The sequence below is a fragment of the Terrapene carolina genome, unplaced genomic scaffold (assembly GCF_002925995.2).
Source record: "Terrapene carolina triunguis isolate 2854851 unplaced genomic scaffold, T_m_triunguis-2.0 Scaffold34021, whole genome shotgun sequence".
In the NCBI taxonomy this organism is placed as follows: Eukaryota; Metazoa; Chordata; order Testudines; family Emydidae; genus Terrapene; species Terrapene triunguis.
In genome coordinates this window covers 768,718-792,720 of record NW_020698372.1, presented here as the reverse complement: position 1 = coordinate 792,720, position 24,003 = coordinate 768,718, and the positions used below count along the sequence as shown (strand labels likewise).

General features: G+C 42.5%; 1 protein-coding gene across 5 annotated transcripts in view; it reads left to right on the top strand.

Annotated features, from left to right (window-relative positions):
- Positions 1-1,774: 1,774 nt before the first annotated feature.
- The window catches only part of LOC112117851 (DNA topoisomerase 2-binding protein 1), a 59,912-nt gene continuing 37,683 nt past the window's right edge, over positions 1,775-24,003 (top strand). For 4 of the 5 annotated variants that reach the window (XM_024215940.3, XM_024215939.3, XM_024215942.1 and 1 more), the window contains exons 1-14: positions 1,775-1,849; positions 3,773-3,860; positions 4,823-4,957; positions 5,558-5,701; positions 8,267-8,448; positions 8,575-8,768; positions 10,523-10,702; positions 11,370-11,539; positions 12,001-12,164; positions 12,736-12,983; positions 13,378-13,697; positions 14,535-14,707; positions 15,451-15,662; positions 17,712-18,010. In XM_024215940.3, the coding sequence (XP_024071708.1) occupies positions 3,780-3,860; positions 4,823-4,957; positions 5,558-5,701; positions 8,267-8,448; positions 8,575-8,768; positions 10,523-10,702; positions 11,370-11,539; positions 12,001-12,164; positions 12,736-12,983; positions 13,378-13,697; positions 14,535-14,707; positions 15,451-15,662; positions 17,712-18,010 (2,502 nt within the window). In that variant the 5' untranslated portion in view covers positions 1,775-1,849; positions 3,773-3,779. The remainder of the gene's footprint in view (positions 1,850-3,772; positions 3,861-4,822; positions 4,958-5,557; positions 5,702-8,266; positions 8,449-8,574; positions 8,769-10,522; positions 10,703-11,369; positions 11,540-12,000; positions 12,165-12,735; positions 12,984-13,377; positions 13,698-14,534; positions 14,708-15,450; positions 15,663-17,711; positions 18,011-24,003) is intronic. The other variant, XM_024215941.3, reaches the window with a different exon arrangement.

The following is a 24,003-nucleotide window of genomic DNA, read 5'->3' as shown; positions in this document are numbered from 1 at the left end:
AAGCATTCTAAAGCTATGAAATGCCAGAATTAAGGATCCCTGCCTTATTCAGTGAATGATATGTCATTAATGAGACAATTCTGGTTCATCCCCAGAGCACTGAGGCAGTGGTCCTGTGGAAAAAATAGTATGTGATTGTTTATTTAAAGACTATATCAAAATGCATATGCTAACAGGGTGCCAGATTAATGTTGCAGACGCAACCTTAATTCTGGCATTTCCTTACTTTTGAGTGATTGACTTTGTATCTTAATGTTCTTTTAATGCATTTTTTATGTAGTAAAGCATATAGACAAAGTATTGGGGTGAGAGGGTGGAAAGTAGAACTTCATTATGTACCAACACGTTGGCTTTATAGCCAACTGCATTCACTTACTGCACTGGACCTTTTTGCTTCATTGTGTTTTAAAATACAATAATTATCTTGTGAATCTGAAGTCTTGGTGGCAATGATGGTGATTTCCAGATTCAGGTTTTCTTTATCATTTTCATTCAGCAAGAAATTCAGCCTTGTAAAAAGACATCTGATATACTTCCAGATTTAACCCTACTAAAGGCAGGGTGTGTGAAATTGCAGAATGTTGTGGGGTCTTTTTTTTTTTAAAAAAAAATTCTTCTGTACAGAGACTGAGAGATAGATACCTACAATAGGTGTCTCTCATATACTGTGTATTTGATATTCCTTTAAGTTAATATATATGTAAATAATATTGGCATGAAAATTTACCAGCCCAGCCAAATATTTATTCACCTACCCTATACTGGCAGAAAGCCCATAACATTTAATTTGACCATAAAAAAAAGTATTGCTTTAGATACTCCTTGTATAGAGCCCAAGCTAGGATTACGCTAGACTGGTGTCTGTATGAATGTAATAACCCTAACCCAAGTCTCACCTCACTTTACATGTACTCACACACAAAATTAGACAGCCCACCTCAATAATCAAATACATCAATTGCAAATTAGCAAGGAGGCAAATGAAATAAATGAAATGGGCCCCATGGTATCAAGTTGGGCTCATGTCTGTCCTCCATACCTCCAAGTCTCACCTCCCTTTGCACTTACTCGCACACAAACTGAAACCGCGCACCTCAAAAATCAAATAAGTCAACTGCAAACTAGCCAGAAGCAGCAAATTCTGCAGGTTATCAAAGCAGCCCCCAGCCCTCCGAATTCGCGACCCCGACCAGGTGGGAGCAAGTTCTGACGGACAGGAAAAAGACCATGTTTGCATGGCGGAAGCAGCTATTGGTAGCAAAATTGGAGGGATGCAATTTCTGCTGCCCTTCTTGCGGCAGGGCGCCAGCGGGCTGGCTTGAGTGGCTGCGGCCGTTGCTGGGGGGCTGGAGGCAGCCAGGCGCTGACACCCCGAACCCCAGGAGGCCGCTCCCCACCAGGCCCAGCGGCCGTTACAGCCACGCGCCACGACTTGCGCCCCCCCACAGCGGGGCGCGCGCGAGCCGAGGTTGGAGCAGGCGTAGAAGTGGCAGGAAGGCATCCAGGGGCGCCGCGCCGCCGGCGGCTCAGTCACGCGGGAAAGCGCGGGCAGAAGCTAGTGACGCAAGCGCTGGGAGAAGAACGGGCAGCCAGTGGCAGAGAACCACTCGTGCGGGCCGAAGTCGAGAAGCGCGCGCTCAGGCGCTATACGAGGAAGCTAAAGGCACAGCGGCTTGCCCTTTAAGTGTTGCGCCTGTCTTGCGAGAGTTGGTCACGTGATAGGGATGAGCGTGCGCCTGCGCCTCTTAGCAGCTCCTGGCGCGCCTGCGCAGTGTGGCTCTAGCTGTTTTCCCGCCCGCCTTGGGTTACCGGCCGGACAGGCAGTACCTGCGGAAGCGAGCTCATTCTGGTGGGTGAGAGGCTGCATCATCCATAACGTCAGTTTCCCTCCTCCCCGAGCCCACTCTCTCCTCTAGCCGCCCCAGCGCTTCCTCTCGCCCCGGAATGACCTTCCCGCTCACCAGGGGCCCCGACTCTTCTGGGCTGGTGGCGAACCCAGTCGGCTCGGCCCTTTCCTCCACGGGCAGGGAAACACCGCCGGGGGCCTCGCCCGGCAGGGCCCAGCACAGCCCGGCGGGAGGGGTCTGAGGTGACAGATCTGCGGGGGCGCGTGGCAGGCGCGAGACGTGCCGCAGCGCGTGTGATCGTTGTGCACGCGAGTGAACCGCCGCCCCTCCCCCCGCGGAGTTTTCGTGAAGGTGTCGCGCGGGGAGGGGCGCTCGCCTCGCTTCCCAGGTACCCCGCCGGGACTCGGCTCCCTTTCTGCTGCAGCCTCTTCCTCCCCCCCCCCCCCCCCCCCCCCCCCCCCCCCCCGGAGCGTCCAGAGAGCTGCAGCAGCCGGGGGAGCTGTGCCTCGGAGAGAGCCTGCTCGGAAAGCAACGTTAGGGCGCGTTTCAGCCCCAGGTCGGGCTGTCAGCAGCTGAGGAACGCTGCGTGGTGTTACTTGCTTCGCTTGTGCAGCCCGGGGTTTCCCTAGGGAGGCGTGTAATCGATGTTTAAGTTAGGCTGTATTGTGTTGAACGAAGCTTCTGTAAGAAGTTCAGCACCTAGGACCCGATCACAGTGTCCTGTGGGAAAGCCCAGTGGTGACGTACTGATAAGGGACTCCCCTGGTAAAGGAGATCCATGGAAAGATAACGCAGCCCGGGTTTGTTTAATCTCTCTGCCCTGAGCTCAGCAGAGCTGATGTGGAGGATGTTGTGCTTAGGGGCCTACCCAGTATAGTTCCTCGTAGCCCCAGCGAACTCTCCAGTCAGTAAAGGGAGAGAGAACTAAGCCAAGAGGTACCTGATCTCCACCCCTACTCCGTTTCTGCATCAGAGAGAATGATCTCTGAGGCTAGGTCTACACCACAGCGGGGGGTCGACCTAAGATACGCAACTTCAGCTACGTGAATAGCGTAGCTGAAGTTGCGTATTTTAGGTCGACTTACCTGGCTGTGAGGACGGGGGCAAGTCGACCGCTACTGCGCCGCCGTCGACTTCGCTGCCGCCTCTTGCCGCGGTGGATTTCCGGAGTCGACGGCAGAGCGATCAGGGATCGATTTTATCGCGTCTTCACTAGACGCGATAAGTCAATCCCCAATAGATCGATTGCTACCCGCCGATCCGGTGGGTAGTGAAGACGTGCCCTGAGATGTATTTGATCCTCTACATCAGGGGTGGGCAAACTTTTTGGCCTGAGGGCCCTATCGGGGTTCCAAAACTGTATGGAGGACCCCACCCCTTATCCAAGCCCCCCTGGTCCCTGTCCCCTGACAGCCCCCCCGGGACTCCCACACCTATCCAACCGCCCCTGTTCCCTGTCCCCTGACTGCCCCCCGTGACCCTCTGCCCCTTATCCACCCCACTCCCCGCCCCCTTACCATGCCGCTCAGAGCAGCATGTCTGGTAGCCGCGCCGCCCAGAGCCTTGGCAGCACGGCAAGCTGAGGCTGTGGGGAAGTGGGGCTAGCCTCCCCAGCTGGGAGCTCAAGGGCCAGGCAAGATGGTCCCACGGGCCAGATGTGGCCCGCGGGCCATAGTTTGCCCACCTCTGCTGTACATACTACAGTTATTGGGGCAGTATATGAGCAAATTAGAAGCACTGACATTTCCAGGGTGTGAATTGTTCATAATGTTTGGATACATTTGTTCAAGAAATTCAGAAAAAGCAATAATTTATGTGGAAAAATAAGTTAGATACATCTCATTAATGCAGGTCTTGAATATATAACATAGTTATTCTGAAAACTGGTACTTAACGTCAAAACTTATTTTTGTTTCATCCATTAGTTAAAGGATGAAAAGTGACAAGGAGCCATTTTTTGTTAAATTTATAAAGTCTTCTGGAAACTCTGAATATTTTTTTAAAGCTCTTGAGGTAAGCACTTTTGGTACCACTATCAGCTGTTTTTTTCCTGAATTTAGTTTTCCATCTAATTATTTTCATGGTTATTTGTAGCCTATTAATGCATATATCTGTAAATAAAATTTATTATTTCTGTAAGATGAAGGCATTTAATGTTAGATAATACAGATGCCTTGTTTAACTTTCTTTCTACAGCAAGGATCAACGTTTTCTTTGTTATATTTTTACTATATATACATTTATGTTATATTTTTACTAATTATAGTGGGCTAGTTTCACTTCTTAATACAGTAGAGAATTCATATAGTGAAATCATTGTTTTGTGAAACCAATTTCCCTGTGGCACCAATCCTATAAGGTGCTGTGTGCCTCTGGAAAGGTGCTGAAGCACTCAAAACTTTTGGCCCAATCCAGCCTGGCATAGCGCTTAATACTGTGAGGTGTTTTTTGAAATAATTGAAGATAGATTGAATAACCTAGTTAAAAACCTTGACCTCCCCAAGGAGCAAATTGTTCCACGGGGTTTGAATTAACTTATTGAAGGGGTATGCTGTGCCTGGGTAACTAGTATTTGAATGATCATCCCGATCATACAGTGATTGTAGAGGGCACTCAGCAGGTTCCAGAACAAAGTGAGCTGCAATCCTGATGGTTCAGGTCCCTCATCCACGCTACTATAGCTTTATTGAGGAGGGTGTCAAGTCATTTCTCCCCTGGGAAATCAGTGGGAGTTAGAAGGCTCTTAGCACAGATCAGGTCCAATAGGTGAAAATTTGTACACTGTACATTTCAGTGGATTGAAATAATTTGATATTTTTGTTCAACTTCACTACAAATCGATTGTTGTATAATAATTTTGCTATGAGTAATTTCAACTGGTTATGCTTTTGCTGTTGACATAGGATTCATTTAAAAGAATTGTCTAACAGAGGAAAAGGAATTTAAGTATATTGTTGTTTCATGTTTTTTTGCAGTCCATAAAAGAATTTCAGTCAGAAGAATATCTCCAGATCCTTGAAGAAGTGCCAGCACTCAATATAAAAGAGAATGACAAATCCCTTTACATCTGTGACCCTTTTAGTGGCATTGTTTTTAGTCACCTCAAAAAGGTTTGCTACCCACTAGATCACTTTCAAGTGTCCTATTCCTTTTTAAGGAATGCTCATATACATGATCCTACACATTTTCTCTTTCTGAATTCTGTATACTGGCTTATAATGTACACAGTGAATATGTGTAAATACAGTCTGCTGTTAAATAGAGTTTCAGTGGGAAAATTGCAAAGGGTAGGAATAGCATAAAAGGGAAGACAAGACAAGGGATTCAAACCTTCAGTCTCAATTGCCTCTGCTTCTGCAGGACCTGTGGCCACCTTTTTTGTTTCTCCCAGTCATAGAGCAGCCTGGGAAAATGATATGGTTGCAGTGATCTCTGAGATGTTGCAGTAGCAAAGGATAGGATAGCCAGAGCTCAGTGTCGCTCCAGACATTGCCTCTGTTACCTATGCTGGGGCCAGCTCTATTCCACGTGAGGATTTCCCTATGTTTGAGCAGTCCCCAGCCAATCGGTTGGTCAGTTTCAACCGCTTTGTGTTACTGGAATGGGATGTAGGATGTTCCCCAAGATACGGTTTTTTTTACAAGATCATTTTTTTGTGAGAAAAGTGTCACCCTTCCTTTCATATTAATCCTCTTTGATCTTTGTTGCAGCTTGGCTGTAGAATCGTTGGACCACAGGTAGTCATATTTTGTATGCAGCACCAGCGATGTGTCCCGAGAGCTGAATACCCTGTTCATAATATGGCCATGGCTGATGTAACAATATCCTGTACTAGTCTTGAAAAAGAAACTAGGGTAATACATTACAATATATAATGAAAGAATAATTGTTCAGCTAGATTTTTGTGAAGTTTACTTCCAGATACAGCATTAATAAGATTTATTGGTTAATTCTTTGTAAATGCATTTTGCACTTACTGAAAACTTTAAAGTCAGGAATAGAATTCAAATATATATAGAAAGAATTATTTTTTTAAATGATGATGATGTGACACTTTTATTGTTTCCATCTGAATAATTTTTGTCCCTTTGAATGAGTTAACATCTGCAGTTTTACTTTGGGTGTTAGGATGCATTTAACTTTTTCTCAATTGACTACTGTACTGTGTTTAAAGAATGAGATCAGCAGAAACCTCAGATCTGTGTTATACAAGTTGTATGTAGGAAAAAAAATACTTCATTGGTTGTTTTGGGGGGAGCATAAAAACTATTGAATAATTTATAGCGCTCATGAACTGACTTGAGATCTAGACGGATTGTCCGGCTAGTTGTCTACGGCTAAGATGTCACAGACTATGTAATGTGTTACTGTTTATCTCAAACTATAAAGTAATTAAAGATTTAATACTTAGGCTACTCTGAATTTCTGTTAAATATTGAACATTTTGATCACACTTTATATTAAGGTTCCATTTATAAAGGCTTAATAAATTATGAATAGATGTTTGAATAGCTAGTTAATCAATTAGAGTCCAGGTTAATAAGTGTCTTATAATCATCTATAATAACGTCTACTGATGTGCTTATAGTAGGGCTGTCAATTAATCGCAGTTAACTCACGTGATTAACTCAAAAAAATTAATCGTGATTAATCGCACTGTTAAACAATAGAATACCAATTGAAATTTATTTAATATTTTTGGATGTTTTTCTACATTTTCAAATATATTGATTTCTATTACAACACAGAATACAAAGTGTACAGTGCTCACTTTATATTATTATTTTTTATTACAAATATTTGCACTGTAAATATGATAAACAAAAGAAATAGTATTTTTCAGTTCATCTCATACAAGTATTGTAGTGTAATCTCTTTATCATGAAAAAAGTAACAGAGGGTCCTGTGGCACCTTTAAGACTAACAGGACCCTCTATTACTTTTCACAGATTCAGACTAACACGGCTACCCCCTGATACTTTATCATGAAAGTGTAACTTACAAATATAGATTTTTTTTTGTTTTGTTACATAACTGCACTCAAAAACAAAACAATGTAAAATGTAGAGCCTAAAAGTCCACTCAGTCCTACTTCAGCCAATCGCTCAGAAAAACAAGTTTGGTTAAAATTTGCAGGAGATAAAGCTGCCCAGTTCTTGTTTACAATGTCACCGGAAAGGGAGAACAGGTGTTCACATGGCACTGTTGTAGCCGGCATCGCAAGATATTTACTTCCCAGTTGCACTAAAGATTCATATGTCCCTTCATGCTTCAACCGCCATTCCACAGGACATGTGTCCATGCTCGATAACGAATCAAAGCAGAGCGGACCAACACATGTTCATTTTTATCATCTGAGTCAGCAGAAGGTTGATTTTCTTTTTTGGTGGTTTGAGTTCTGTAGTTTCCGCATCTGAGTGTTGCTCTTTTAAGACTTCTGAAAGCATGCACCACACCTCGTCCCTCTCAGATTTTCGACGGCACTTCAGATTCTTAAACCTTGGGTCGAGTGCTGTAGCTAATTTTAGAAATCTCACATTGGTACCTTCTTTATGTTTTGTCAAATCTACAGTGAAAGTGTTTCTTAAAACGAACATGTGCTGGGTCATCCTCCGAGACTGCTATAACATAAAATATATGGCAAAATGCAGATAAAACAGAACAGGATACATACAATTCTCCCCCGAGGAATTCAGTCACAAATTTAATTAATGCATTATTATTGTATTAAGTGAATTGAAAAATACGATTTCTTTTGTTTTTTTACAGTGCAAGTATTTGTAATAAAAAATGAATATAAAGTGAGCACTGTACACTTTGTATTCTGTGTTGTAATTGAAATCAATATATTTGAAAATGTAGAAAACATCCAAAAATATTTAAATAAATGGTATTCTATTATTGTTTAACAGAGCGATTAATTGCTATTAATTTTGTAATTGGTTGACAGCCCTAACTTATAGCGATGTATAACACATGGTACTCATGTATATATCATGCTTATGGCATCTATTACTCATTTGTTAACCCCTTATAAGCTATTTATAAATTTTACTCTTAATAAAAATATGACATTTTTTCTTAAGTGACTGTTTCTGTCTAGTAATAGTATGTGATGTGGATTCCTGGGTAGTAAACAGAACACAGGCATTTTTTCTTATTTAATCTGGATTGTAAATGTGTTCTGGAGGGCACAATCCCCTGGTATTCACTATTTTACAATTTTTAAAGGGATTCCTTCAAAATTGTTCATTTCTATGTAGGCAAAATATATTTTTCTGTTTTAAAGCTGCCATAAAGTTAAGTTCCAGGAGAAATCACAGGATATGGAGTAATATTTTTTAAAAAAAATAAGCAATATTAAAATATACATTTTGTTTGACTACTTTATCTTTATTTGCTTTGTTTTTGCTCTTTAGGAAGAAGTTCATAAGTATGTACAGATGATGGGTGGCCGTGTATACAGAGATCTCAATGCATCAGTAACTCATCTTATAGCTGGAGAAGTTGGCAGCAAGAAATATTTAGTGGCTGCTGCTCTGAAGAAACCCGTATTGCTTCCCACTTGGGTAAAAGCATTGTGGGAGAAGTCGCAACAAGGGTAAAAGAACCACTTTTTGTATTAGGAAATATTAAATCTTGTACTGGTTCTAGACTATATTTATTCCTTTGGAGTTGTGTTGGAAAATGATCTGTCTTATTTTCTTTCTTTTCCCCCCCCCTTCAGTATGGTTAGATACACAGATATAAGCATGGAAGACTTCATATGTCCTTTATTTCGTGGCTGTACAATCTGTGTAACTGGCTTAAGTAGTGTGGACAGGAAGGAGGTCCAGCGTCTCACTACTGAGCATGGTGGTCAATACACAGGGCAGCTCAAGATGAATGAGTGCACCCACCTCATTGTTCAAGAGCCAAAAGGTAGATATTCTTTAATCAATTTAAGTTTGAAGGGACAACTTAGCGTAAAGCTATGCATGTGAATAAGTGTTTGGAAAATCAGGGCCTAGGTCTGTATCTGTTTCATTATGCTGTTGTTATTGCCAGTGCTGTTACGATAAATATTATATGCAAGAAGAGTGATACAGAGTGTTCTTAAGGGAAGGTGGAAAGGAGAACAAAGGGACACACAAGCAGAGATCCAAACGCTATCAGAGAAGGGAAGGGGAGAGGCCTACAGAAAAGAAAAAATAGAATCTAAACTAAATTTTGGTGAAATTAGGAGATTTAGGAATTTTAATGATGATATTAATTGGATTACAAATAAACTTGAAGATAAAATTTTCCCACTAAAATTTCTGAGTTTCCTCTTACTAAAATAAAATTAAAGCACTACTTTGTTCTTTGTAGTTTTGTTTGAGACACGATGGACAGAATTTTAAAATTTCCTCCCTACTTTTCCCAGGCAATTACTTTGTGATTTCTCTTTTTCCCCTCTTGAAGCCCCAAAATCTTGTTATGGCAATTCTGTCTCTGGCCAAAGAGTTTGGCGTAGCTCCTTCAGTGGGACTGTCAGCTCTGCAGAACAATGTGAGGCATTTTCGTCACTGGGTCTGAATGCTCGAGTGCTCAGATACCAGAATGATGAAAGCAGTATAAACACCTGTATAGACACTTCCAAAACACATCAGTCTGGAATTTGTGAGCCAAGTAAGACTAAAATCTGATTGCAACATGACAGAATGTGCTAATGCTGACTACCCCGTTTGATTTTTTATTTTTTTAATTTAAGACAGTTATAAACAGCTCATTGTAGATGAGATTAACATTGTTGGTAGCTCAGCCAACCATATATTTTAATTTTCCATACACAATACAATCATATTGGTTAAAAGGTTACGAAAGTTTTAACCTTTGATGTTTTGCAACTTTGATGTCACAGCTGTGAAATATATCCCCTTGATAACATGGTCACAAGATGACTTTTTTGCTAGCTGACAGTTGCTTTCCATTTTAAGTATGTGAATAAAAGTATGCATTTGCTTTTATATATAATATATTATAAAAACACATAGTTTTTAGGCCGTAAAGTCATGAGTTCAAATTCCATAGCAGAACTTTGGACTAATGTCTAATGTTAGCACTGCAATGAAGTACAGATGAACTATAAAACTGATATTTTTATAGCATCCTGTAAGAGGTAAGTATATTAATCATTAATATTGCTTAGTATGATTATTGTTTAGTAGTATTGCTGTTCATCTGTATCTGACATCTAGCAGTTCCTTCTGCCAATTTCTTGTTGCAGTTCAGATGGAAGTTTAAGATCTCATGGCAGTTTTCAAAACAGAAAACCTAACAGATAAAAACAGAACCTAATGTGTTAGAATTATTTGGCTAGTGTGTTTGCACTAGCATACCTAACACTGCTTTTAAAGCAAATTAGGATAGCTTGATTATGAAAGCTGTACTATAAAATCAACAAATAATATTTTATATCATAGGCAATAGTGCTGTCAGAGGAACCAAATTACATTGATACAGCTTTAGTGAATTTGATGTAAACTGCCACTTGGAAAAGCCCTTAGGTATTTGGGAATGTATTGGTAATTACCACCTCCAAATACAGGTTTTGTTTTAACTTTTTTGATTTTGCAATGTGTGGTCATTCATTCAGAATTGTCACTTTTTGGAGCATTAGCCTTTTATTGATTGTGATTTGTCTTTATATAAAGGCCAGAAATATGAATGTGCCAAAAAATGGAATGTGCAGTGTGTGTCCATCCAGTGGTTTTTTGACAGTATCGAGAACGGTTTCTGCCAGGATGAGGCAATGTATAAGACAGAGTCTGTACAAAAGCAAAATACCACACCCAGTACATCAACTCCTACTAGCCAAGCCAGCAAACCTGACAGTAAGTAAGACATCTCAGTATACTGAGTGAGTTGATGAAATTTCAGTTAAGGGAAAGGAAATGTTTCAGTTAAGTGGGCTGCTACCGACTCTAACTGCACTAAAATTTTGGTAATGAGGCCCTGATCCTGAAAACGCATGCTTAAATTTAAGTACATGGGTTTATTCACATGCTTGAAGTTAAGTAAGAGTGTGTGTGTGTGTGTGTGTGTGTGTGTGTGTGTGTTTTTGCAGGGTCAGGGCCCAATTCTTTCTTTCTTTCTTTCTTTGCTCCTCTTAGGAGCATTAGAGGGCAACAACCAAGAGCAGACTGTGTTCATATCAAATGTAAATACATCTAATTTAGTAGATGGCCACAAAGCTTATTGAGCAGAATAAGTTTTCAGAAACTGTTCTCCCACATCTTAAGGCTGACAGTTCTTCTGGAGAAAGAGGAACATGAGTTCTGTGTAAAAACCATTGCTAATAATGAGAGCATACTGAATTTTGGTGTAATGAAACCCTACATTTTAACAGAGGCTAGACTATGCATTATCGTGGTTTTCAGGTTTTGTCTTCCTTATTAGCATGGCAAAATCATATTTGACAGTCATACATTCTGTTTGGTTAAGCATTGGGGAGACTAACTTATTTTCCTTTTTTTTTTTTATTTTAACTTTTATTTAAAGGTCGTACCCTTTCAGATGTCAGCCACATTTCCAATATCAGTTTGAATGGCATTAATGAAACTGCATGTAGCTCTGCTATGAACAGCAGGTTGGATCCTCCTCCTGATGATCTGGAAAATTTGGATATCAGTTCTTTTCAAGCCCCTGATGATTTACTAGATGGGTGTCGAGTAAGTTTAACAATGTACAATTCTGAAATGACCAGTTATCCTTTGGATGCAGCTAGTCTTGGTCTCCTGTAGTTATTGCTACAGTAAAATGTAGTCCCACTCCCAGCACAAAGATATAATCTATTTCAAGATAAACCAAACTAGATTGTTTATAATGTATTGGGGTACTGGAAAAAGTGTCTTCAAATTGGAGTTGGATAAGATGTGAAGCAGTATTGGCAACTTTATTTAATGGAAAATATTTTATTGGCATTTCCTTCTGTTAGTGGGAAGTTGAGTTGTGCAAGACAAAGTCACAAGATGAGCATCGAGGATGGAATAATTTCTTTGTTTTTTTTGCAATTTTTCATAAGCTAAAACTTGTGTGTTTGTATGTTTCTTTGGTTGGGTAATGAATGGTATCAAAATACAACTACTTCAACCAAAAATATCTTACCCTGTTCTTTTCTTTCTCCTTGCAGATTTATCTCTGTGGCTTCAGTGGCAGGAAGTTAGATAAAATGAGAAGGCTTATTAACTGTGGTGGTGGTGTTCGATTTAATCAGCTCAATGAAGATGTCACCCATGTTATTGTGGGAGAATATAATGATGAACTGAAGCAGTTTTTGAACAAGACTACTCACAGGTTCTGATAACTATGTTGCTTAAAAGACACTTCTATAATCATGTTTCCTCTTGTAAACAAAGAAAACACGTATTGATTAAACTTTTTTTTGGACTGAATAGCTGTGTATACTGTAGAGATAAAAATTGTAAAGACCATTAAGTTGTGGTCACTAATCAACAATATTTTACCCCTGGGAATAGTGTTTTTTAGGTAGCGTATCTCCTCACATTCAACAGAAAAAAATTATTAGCCGAGGAGGATTATATGAAAATTCTAGAAACCTTCAATATTTGTGATAAATTACATTTTTCTTGGAAAATGTGTAAAAATCCATATTCTCAAACTTTGAAATATTTAAAAAAAAATGCTAAAGGCTGCAGTGTGGATGCAACTCAAACTTTTTTGTTTTAACTGGAGTCAGATGAGTGTCACAAACTTCATACAGAAACACAATTGTACTTGTAGAGTGAGCAGTGTCTGAGAGAAAAAAAAACATGGGTTAAAATGGTTTTGAGAGCCATCTTACCTATGTGTGTGTGTGTGTGTTGGTTTGTTGGTTTGTAATATAAAAAATAATTTTATTTCATAGGCCTCATGCAGTGACAGCAAAATGGTTGCTGGAGTGCTTTGGTAAGGGTTACTTACTTCCAGTGGAGCAGTATATCCCTCTGAACTACCAGCCAATAGAAAATACAATTTTGGAGCAACCTGGAATTAAGCGAACTGTTCCCAAAAGTAATAGTCTCACAAAAAAAGAAGCTGTGAAGCTTGTACAGCACCAGAAAGCAGATGAAGATGACCTCCTCTCTCAATATGTGAATAATGATTCCACATTAAGTAAGTTCTGATCCAAGCACTTCATAAAAAGACAAAATTTATGTATAGCTCTTATGAAAAGCTTGTGGTGCTATATACAAAGATGGACATAAAAAATATGTAGTTGCCTGATTTTAATCATATGTAAAGAAATTGCAATTCATACTCTGTAGCATGTACATTTTTTAAACTTTCACATGGTTTGTATATTAATTTCCCTATTGTACTTAAGAAAACAATATAAATTAGATGTAAACATGCCTCATATTGAACAGTTTGTAAATGAAATCTAAAACCTTGGGTTCCAGTACTGCATTGTTTTCAATTAATAACTAACAGGATGGTTGAAACTCATTTTCTCCCTTACATCCCTGTATGTGACATTTTCATCAAGTGGTTATTTTTTCTTTTTTAGTTGAAGTTGAAAAGCTAGAAACTGGTCACTTCAGTGATGCTGCTCATATTACCATTCAAGAAGAGAAGCAGTCCTCTATCTGTCATAGTTCACTGACACAGACTTCTACAGTGGTTGAAGAAGGCTTATTCGGCAGAAAAAGGTTCCTTCTTTTGGGTTTTGGTGAAGAGGATGAGTCCTGCATTGTAGAAATTATAAAGGAGAATGCTGGGAAAGTTCTACCTCCTCAAAACAGAGCAATTGCAGACTATGCTGTGGTTCCTTTACTGGGATGCAAGGTGGAGTCAACTGTAGGAGATGTTGTTACAAACACATGGCTGGTAAGGGGATACTGTAGTGCTATGACCAAACAAATATTAGTGTTAGAAATCTAGAAACTGAAAACTTATTGATGGTTATATTTGCATTAGAACAGAGGTTTTAGCTTTGTTTAATTAGTGTACACCAAATTAAAAGAGTGCTTTAATGCACCTCTTCTTTATAGGCATGTCTTTTACCTGTCTCATTTATTTCTTCCTGCTTTATTAAATCAGATTCTGACTTAGTGGCACAAAGACTTTGTACACAAGATTCTGCTCTTGTTGTCTGCATAATAGAGTTATGAAGAGAGAGCTGGGTGCAGTTAAGTTATGAATGACATTTCTGTTTTAACATCTGATAGTGAGCTATCTTTTTTTCTCTTGCCCCACACTTCCCCATATTTCTCTAATAACATATGTAGCTGTATCTGGGTGATGCAATTGCAGGCTGACATTATAGCTCAGATGGTCAAACATTTACATATGTTGACCTAGATAATTCTTATCACCTGGACTAATTTGGTGTTTTTCATTATTAGATAATTAACTGTGAAATAAAACCTATGCTAACCCTTATATTGGGTTTTAAAATGTTTTAAAGCAGTAGTCGTTGGAAAAATAGGAATTCAGGAAGCTTGAATCTTAATGTGAATTTAACTGAAACTTTCTGGATCTTTTAAGGAATGTATCTGATCACATATAGAGTAATACATGTTCTACTTTGAACTTGAGGCACAAAGACAAAGAATGTCTTGCTGTTGATTCCATAAATGCTGTAGTACAATGGCTGAAATAATGTTTGTCAAATTCATTTCTCTTGGCTTGATTCTCATTTTCATTTATTTCATCATTTTTAAGATTATGTGTGTAGAACAGCAGCTCCTTTTAAACCCTCAGTCCAACCCACTTTTCACCCCAGTATCAGTAATGGAAGGAAGCACTCCTCTGGAAGACTGTGTGCTGTCTTTCAGCCAGTTTACTGGTGCAGAGAGAGACTCCCTGGTGTTCTTGGCAGGTCTTCTTGGAGCAAGGTATGGAGTCTGTTGCCACTTATGTTCATTTTCTGGCATCTAAAAATTTTTCAAGTGTTTAGTCACATTAGAGAAAAAATTAGAAAAAAACTTAGTTTGGAGTTAAAATTTGTTCTAGACTTCTTTTGGATTTTATTCATTTGTGAAAACTAATGTTGAAACATTGTGATTTATTATTTGGTTCTGTATTTCCCCCCTTGTTTGTCATTACACCTTCTAGAGACAGTGTCGTTAAGTGTTCAAATATTTGTGTATGTCACTAGTGAATATCTGTTCTAAAAAATGACTTCTAAAAGGTGGGAGGGGGGGAAGAAAGACTATGGACAACTACAAATGTCCCACTTACTTGGTCAGTGATTTTCATGGAGTTTGCTCATTGTACAGGTAAAATCTTTTTTCTCCCTAGTTGCCAGCCGTACAAACTCAGCCTGGGATATAGAAATTCAGCTGAAGTTTTTGGCTTGTGCATTGTCACCAGTTTAGAAAAATAATCTGTAGCCAACTCTACCCCCATTACAGTTAAAAATGTGCACCACATTGTCTTTAGTGGAGTTGCTCAAGTGTAAGTGAGGGACGAATATGGCCTGGCTTTCGGAAGTTAGTTAATAGTTCTATTTATGATACCCAAGCAAGACTAGAACCCAACTCACTCTTCCATGCCTTTGTTGGCTCCGCAGTGCTAATAGGAACAGTCTAAACAATGACTATGTTTTTGAATGGTTACTTATATACACTTATTTCAGAGTCCAGGAATTCTTTGTGCGAAGAGCCAACCCAAAGAAAGGAATGTGTGCCAGCACCCACCTAGTGGTCAAAGAGCCAGATGGTTCTAAGTATGAAGCAGCAAAGAAATGGAATTTACCTGCAGTCACTATGGCTTGGCTCTTGCAATCTGCAAGGACAGGAAAGAAAGCAGATGAAAGCAAGTTCCCAGTTGAAAATGTTAACACTGGAGGTTGGTTGTCTTTTATGTTTTCTCGTTTATTTTAGTATACGTTAATCATGTCATGATACACTGCATTGCACTGTTGTTAAGAGAAATTTTTGAGTATAAGCTGATTTCTAATACTTAGGACCTTAAACTATTAAAACCAAAAGACTTTTCAGCTTATAATTTACTTTTCACTAGTTAAGATGTTTACTTTCAGCCTATCACTAAGCTGAGACTGTAAAGGCTAGTCATTTCCACTTGTTTATAGTCCGTGGTCCAGATCTTTAGCTGGGGTAAATCACTGTGTAGCTTTATTGAAGTCAATGGAGCTATGCTGATTTATATCAACTGAGGATCTAGCCCAATGTCTAGTTATTTCCACTTTCTGGTTTACACTCCCTTACATGATACTATTGTGTTAAGTTGTAAAACACTCTGGAAGAGTGTTTTTAAATCTAATTAAAAATTGTTTTACAAGAGAAGGAAAGTTCTATAAAATGTTTTTCTAAACAAAACGAACTTTAAATTACTTGACAGTGCCCCTTTTAGAATTGAGAAGCAAACTGGACTGATTAATACTGAATACCAGTTAACTCACTAGTTCTTACCAATGCATTTGTGGGCTGCATAAATTTGCAGTGATTAAAAACATACCTGCAATACTGCATTCAGCTCTGGGCACCTCAGTGCCAGAAAGATCTTGACAGGTTGAGTAGGAATTCAGAGAAAAGCAACAAAATGATTAAGGGACTGGAAGGAATGATTTTATGTAAAACCAATTATATATGTTTGACCAAAAGATAATTCAGACTACAAGTCATACTTATGTACGAGTATTCGAAATGTGTAAACTCCAAGGGCCAACGTCTGTTGACTTGAATGAGATCAAGATTTGGCCAAAAGAGGGAAAAGAATTTAACAGGGTGGCCTAAGCAAGTGTAATTAGTAGGTAATGGAATGAAACTGAGCAAAGGAAAACTAGGCTGAAAATGCGGGGAAAAAATCCTAACTTTGAGGGGGGGGTTATTTAATATTTGTATTAGAGTAGAAACCAGAGGGTCTAAACTGGCTTGAGGAGCTGTAATACTAGACTCTGTACAGTTGTAGAGTTTAAGACCACAAGGGACCACCAGGTAGTCTGACCTGCTATGTATCACAGGCCACCAACACCACCCAGCACTATGAAGTCCGTGCTTCAAAAAGCGTACAATTAAATATAAAATGTGAGTCTTCTAGAGGATGTATTAGAAGCCCTATTACTGGAGCCATTTAAAAGCTGAGTTGGCAAAGAGGTGTAGAATAATACAGCAGAGAAAAGTTGGCAACATGATGGACTAGATTGCCTAACACAGGGGTCAGCAACCTTCGGCACGCGGCCCATCAGGGTAATCCGCTGGCGGGCCACGAGACATTTTGTTTACATTGACCGTCTGCAGGCACGGCCCCCCGCAGCTCTCAGTGGCCACGGTTCACCGTTCCCGGCCAATGGGAGCTGCGGGAAGCGGCAACCAGCACGTCCCTGCGGCCTGCACCGCTTCCCACAGCTCCCGAACCACAAATATCTCGTGGCGCGCCAGTGGATTACCCTAATGGGCCGCGTGCCGAAGATTGCAGACCCCTGGCCTAACAAATCTTTTCCATCTCTGATTTCTCAGATGCCTCAGCTTTACCCAGTGCTGATTAGTAGTATTTATGCCATTAGCATTTTGTCTATAGTGAGGCTGCTGATCATTAAAGAGAAAACAGGTGAGTTGTTGTAGCTTTTCAGCAGTGTCATAATTAAATGTTCCTGTTCTTGGTTTAATACTTTAAAATTCACTGAAGCACAAGACAATATGAGAGAGACAAAGGTTACTCTATTTAAGGACTAGCACAGTAATAATGTGGTATAGCACAAGCACTAGTGTAGAAAATAGGAACTTAAAAACAAAAACCCTCCCTTCATTTTACAGCATACGTAGAAGAACAAAATATTGGATAAATAAAATCCTTAGCATAATGCAAGTATCTGCACATTTACATTAAGGATAAAAATGATGGTACTTAATTATAATTTTCTTTATTTCATTTAAGATAAAGAAGAGAGTTTCATAAGTCAGCCCAACAAGACAGAGACAACTATAATGTCTTCAGATATACCAGACCATCCTAGCAATCTCCTTGAAACTGGGAAGAAAACAGCTGTGACACCTCTTGATGTGAACCGGTTCCACAGTAAAGCTTTCCATAGTGTGATCTCGCACCATATTGGGCAAAAGCCAACCCTTCCTGCAGAAGGAAGACTACTCCAGAAAGAACCATCTTTACACCTTGACACACCATCCAAATTTCTTTCCAAAGATAAGCTCTTCAAGCCTTCATTCGATGTAAAGGTAAACTCCTTTGCAAGTTTCTAAACCAGTAGTGCCAGCAGGGTCATATGTGTGTGAATGAAAAAGGCACAAAAAACCCCTATGCTAACCCTTTGTAAAGAGTGCGTATTAATACCACACAAATAAAAACACTTCTAGGCTTTTTAGTTTGGCAGGCAGTTCAGAAAATTCATGTGTTCTAAGGGACAGGGGTTATTAGAATTGACACCTGAAGCATATAAAAATAATTAAAGCATGAACGTTTTTAGAAATAGATATTATAGCACTGTTAACAAAGCCCCAATGTGCCTATTGCAACATATACCAGAGGGTCCTAAAGCAATGACATACGTTACATAGTCTGTGTTGCTTTTTAAAAACAGAGTGAAACTTTAGTAGAAGAGTTATAGTTTTTTGCAAACTATCATAAACAGTCTGTATTTGGCCCATAGTGAAATAGTTTCCCGGTGGACTGTGTACACTTTTAAACTTGTACATGAATATTGTAGGATGAGCAAGAAAGCTTATTTCCTTGTAACATTATTCTTTGATTCTCCTTTAGAATCATAGAATATCAGGGTTGGAAGGGACCTCAGGAGGTCATCTAGTCCAACCCCCTGCTCAAAGCAGGACCAATTCCCAACTAAATCATCCCAGCCAGGTCTTTGTCAAGCCGGGCCTTAAAAACCTCCAAGGAAGGAGACTCCACCACCTCCCTAGGTAACGCATTCCAGTGCTTCACCACCCTCCTAGTGAAATAGTGTTTCCTAATATCCAACCTAGACCTCCCCCACTGCAACTTGAGACCATTGCTCCTTGTTCTGTCATCTGCCACCATTGAGAACAGCCGAGTTCCATCCTCTTTGGAACCCCCCTTCAGGTAGTTGAAGGCTGCTATCAAATCCCCCCTCATTCTTCCTTCTGGAGACTAAACAATCCCAGTTCCCTCAGCCTCTCCTCATAAGTCATGCGCTCCAGACCCCTAATCATTTTTGTTGCCCTCCGCTGGACTCTTTCCAATTTTTCCACATCCTTCTTGTAGTGTGGGGCCCAAAACTGGACACAGTACTCCAGATGAGGCCTCACCAATGTCGAATAAAGGGGAACGATCACGTCCCTCGATCTGCTGGCAATGCCCCTACTTATACAGCCCAAAATGCTGTTAGCCTTCTTGGCAACAAGAGCACATTGTTGACTCATATCCAGCTCTCGTCCACTGTGACCCCTAGGTCCTTTTCTGCAGAACTGCTACCTAGCCATTCGGTCCCTAGTCTGTAGCTGTGCATGGGATTCTTCCGTCCTAAGTGCAGGACTCTGCACTTGTCCTTGCTGAACCTCATCAGGTTTCTTTTGGCCCAATCCTCTAATTTGTCTAGGTCCCTCTGTATCCGATCCCTACCCTCTAGTGTATCTACCACGCCTCCTAGTTTAGTGTCATCGGCAAACTTGCTGAGAGTGCAGTCCACACCATCCTCCAGATCATTAATAAAGATATTAAACAAAACCGGCCCCAGGACCGACCCTTGGGGCACTCCGCTTGAAACTGGCTGCCAACTAGACATGGAGCCATTGATCACTACCCGTTGAGCCCGACGATCTAGCCAGCTTTCTATCCACCTTACAGTCCATTCATCCAGCCCATACTTCTTTAACTTGGCAGCAAGAATTGGAAAGGGTCCAGAGAAGAGCAACAAGAATGATTAAAGGTCTTGAGAACATGACCTATGAAGCAAGGCTGAAAGAATTGGGTTTGTTTAGTTTGGAAAAGAGAAGACTGAGAGGGGACATGATAGCAGTTTTCAGGTATCTAAAAGGGTGTCATAAGGAGGAGGGAGAAAACTTGTTCACCTTAGCCTCTGAGGATAGAACAAGAAGCAATGGGCTTAAACTGCAGCAAGGGAGGTCTAGGTTGGACATTAGGAAAAAGTTCCTAACTGTCAGGGTGGTTAAACACTGGAATAAATTGCCTAGGGAGGTTGTGGAATCTCCATCTCTGGAGATATTTAAGAGTAGGTTAGATAAATGTCTATCAGGGATGGTCTAGACAGTATTTGGTCCTGCCATGCGGGCAGGGGACTGGACTCGATGACCTCTCGAGGTCCCTTCCAGTCCTAGAATCTATGAATCTATAAATCTATGAATACTGTGGGAGACCGTATCAAAAGCTTTGCTAAAGTCAAGGAATAACACATCCACTGCTTTCCCCTCATCCACAGACCCAGTTATCTCATCATAGAAGGCAATTAGGGTATGTCTACACTACGAGAGTAGTTCGATTTTAGTTAAATCGAATATGTGCAATCGATATTAGAAAGTCGAACGTGTGTGTCTACACTAAGGACAGTAATTCGACTTTGTCAGTCCACACTACCAGGGAAAGCGTCGACATTGGAAGCAGTGCACTGTGGGCAGCTATCCCACAGTTCCCGCAGTCCCCGCTGCCCAGTGGAATTCTGGGTCGAGCCCCCAATGGCTTCTGGGTAAAAAATTGTGGCGAGGGTGCTTTTGGGTAACTGTCGTCATCCGTCAGTCACTACCGCCCTGCCTCCCTCCCTGAAAGCGCCGGCGGGAAATCAGTTCGCGCACTTTTTGATCAGTGACAGCGCGGACGCCACAGCACTGCGATCATGGATCCCGCTGCGACCATCGCTGCAGTTGTGGCCGTTCTCAACGCCTCGCACCTTATCATACACCTTTCCCAGAGGCAGATGCAGAGAAATCAGGCGAGGAGGCTACGGCAGCGGAGTGAGGGCCTGAAGTCGGAGAGTAGCACAGAGCTGTCAGAAACCACGACACCCAGCGCCGAGGACATCACGTTTGCAATGGGGCATGTGGATTTTGTTGAACGGCGATTCTGGGCCCGGGAAACAAGCACGGACTGGTGGGACCGCATAGTGCTTCAGGTCTGGGATGAATCCCAGTGGCTGCGAAACTTTCGCATGCGGAAGGGGACTTTCCTGGAACTTTGTGAGTTGCTGTCCCCTGCCCTGAAGCGCAAGGACACCCGCATGCGAGCAGCCCTGACTGTCCAGAAGCGAGTGGCCATAGCCCTCTGGAAGCTTGCAACGCCGGACAGCTACCGGTCAGTCGCGAACCACTTTGGCGTGGGCAAATCTACCGTGGGGGTTGTTGTCATGCAAGTAGCCAAGGCAATCGTCAAGGTACTGCTGTCAAAGGTAGTGACCCTGGGAAACGCGCAGGCCATCATAGATGGCTTCGCTGCGATGGGATTCCCAAACTGCGGTGGGGCTATAGATGGGACTCACATCCCTATCCTGGGACCGGGCCACCAGGCCAGCCAGTACATCAATAGAAAGGGGTACTTTTCAATGGTGCTGCAAGCACTGGTGGACCATCGGGGACGGTTTACAAACATCTACGTCGGATGGCCGGGCAAGGTTCATGACGCTCGCGTGTTCAGGAACTCTGGTCTGTTTAGACGGCTGCAGGAAGGTATTTACTTCCCGGACCACAAGATAACTGTTGGGGATGTGGAGATGCCTACAGTGATCCTCGGGGACCCAGCCTACCCGCTAATGCCCTGGCTCATGAAGCCCTATACTGGCGCCCTGGACACAGAAAAAGAACTGTTCAACTACCGGCTGAGCAAGTGCAGAATGGTAGTGGAGTGTGCTTTTGGCCGTCTCAAGGGGAGATGGAGAAGCTTACTCACTCGCTGTGATCTCAGCGAAACCAATATCCCCATCGTTATTGCAGCTTGCTGTGTGCTCCACAATCTGTGTGAGAGCAAGGGGGAGACCTTTATGGCGGGGTGGGAGGTTGAGGCAAATAGCCTGGCTGCTGATTACGCCCAGCCAGACAGCCGGGCGATTAGAAGAGCCCAGCGGGACGCGCTGTGCATCCGGGAGGCTTTGAAAGCCAGTTTCAAGGCTGAGCAGGGTACCCATTGACTTTTAAGTTTGTGGACACAGAAGCTGAACTTGCCCCCGTTTCTTTACCCAGTTGCCGTCGACTATCCTCTCCAATTACATACCCCCTTCACCCCCTTCCCAAAAAATAAAATCTGTTCTGTTTTGTTCATGGACACCGTTGTCTTTATTACTGTTTTCACGGGAATGTTTTAAACCTGGGACGCAGACTGTGGCGGGGAGCGGGTTTAGGGTTGTGATGCAAATGATGCTTCTAAACTCCAGGAATGACAGGCTCCGCGATGGTGGACTGGTTGTTTCAACGGAGCCTGCCAGCCCTCCTGGCCGGGACTGCGTGTATGTGTCGGCTATGTGACTGTCTTGCAGGGGGAGGAGGGTTACAGATCCCCTGCTGCGCGGCTCTGTGATCCAGGGTAAGGACCGCTGCATAAGATCTGTAACTGCCCTCCCCCGCCACCAAGTCACAGAGCAACACCACCGCCCCCACCACACAGAACATGAAAACCACCTCCCAGACTGACCAGGATAACTAGTCACTGCACTGTATATGTGCCCTGCTGCTGCACCTGCCCCCTGCTAAAGGTGACTGTCCTGTCCAATGACCAAGGCCCTTCCCCCCCCTCCAGACAGACTCCCCTCCAAAAGAAGAGGATGGAAACAGAAATGAACAGAAACGTATTCTTTATTAACAACCGCACATGGAACGGGGGGGTGAAACTTGGACGGGGTCTTGTGTGAGGCGGGTAGGAAAGGACTTTTCAAATTTTGGGGAATGAGAGCCTTCTAGTGGTAGAGCAGTCCGCAGGGGTGGAGTGAAATTTTTCCCGGCCCCTTCCACCCCTCCGTGTTTGGACTTTGGGTGAGGGGGGTATGGGACTTGGTGGCGGGGCAGGGCAGTTACAGAGAGACTGCAGCGGGGCTCTCTCCTCCTGCCTCCGGTCCTGCAGAACATCCACAAGGCGGCGGAGCGTGTCCGTTTGCTCCCTCATTAGTCCAAGCAGCGTTTGAGTAGCCTGCCTGTCCTCCTGTCGCCACCTCTCCTCCCGTTCCATGTTTGCCCGGTGCATTTGGGACAAGTTCTCCCTCCACTGTGTCTGCTGGGCTGCCTGTGCTCGGGAGCATCCCATTAGTTCAGCAAACATGTCTTCCCGTGTCCTCTTCTTCCTCCTCCTAATGTGCGCTAGCCTCTGGGCAGATGTGGCTGTGGGAATTGGAAAAAGGGAGTGAATTCCTGAGACAGAGCAATGTATCTGTGAACAGAGAACATAGTCTTTCTCTGTGAACAAGACCATGCAGAGCACCTATCACACGCGCACTGAGGACAAGGTCGAATTTTCGGCCCTCGCCTACAGTGCCTGCGGTCTTGCTGTGGCGAGCTGAGGAGCAGGGCAGGACACCGGACTTTGTCTAGATGGCAAACATGGTAAGCCGTAGACTTGTGGCCGCTTAAAACTTTAAGAGTGGCACTGGCCTCCTTTCACATAGAAAGCAATGCGAGTCTCTGCTGGCAGCAATCCTGCAAGCATGAACTCTGGCCCTGTCCCACCCCCTCGCGGCTGTAAACCGCGTGGCTGTAAACCGGCGGTTGCAGTTCTGTAAAGGGACGGGCAAGCAGTCCCAATACTAACTTTCCCCTACCTAATTCACAGCAGGGAGTCATGCCTGACATCACCCTCCTGAAGGTCTCCGAGAGCCAGAAGGAGAAGATGCTCCGGGACAGCCTGCAGAAACCGGGGCCATTTGCTGCACTGCTGTGCAAGGCCATGATCCCGGAGTACCTGCTGGCGTTGTGGCAGGGAAACGTGTCCTACCACGGGGGGCCTAATAAGCTGTCCCTGCCCAGGAACCTGCTGATGAGGCTTGAAAAACACCTGCAGGAGGTGTATGAGGAGTTCTCCCCGGAGGATGTCGCCTCGATCCCCGGTTACATTGACCAGTTCTTGGCTTAGGTGCCCTTGGAGGGACAAATGACTGCAGGGTTTTGGGCACTATAATCATGAAGCGGACATTGTGAGATTTTTTTAAAATGGTTCGGACTATATATTGAGGCGCCCAAAGACGGAGTAATCATGATACACTTTGCACTGATTCCCCTTTTGTTTGACTTTCCTGTTTACATGTTTT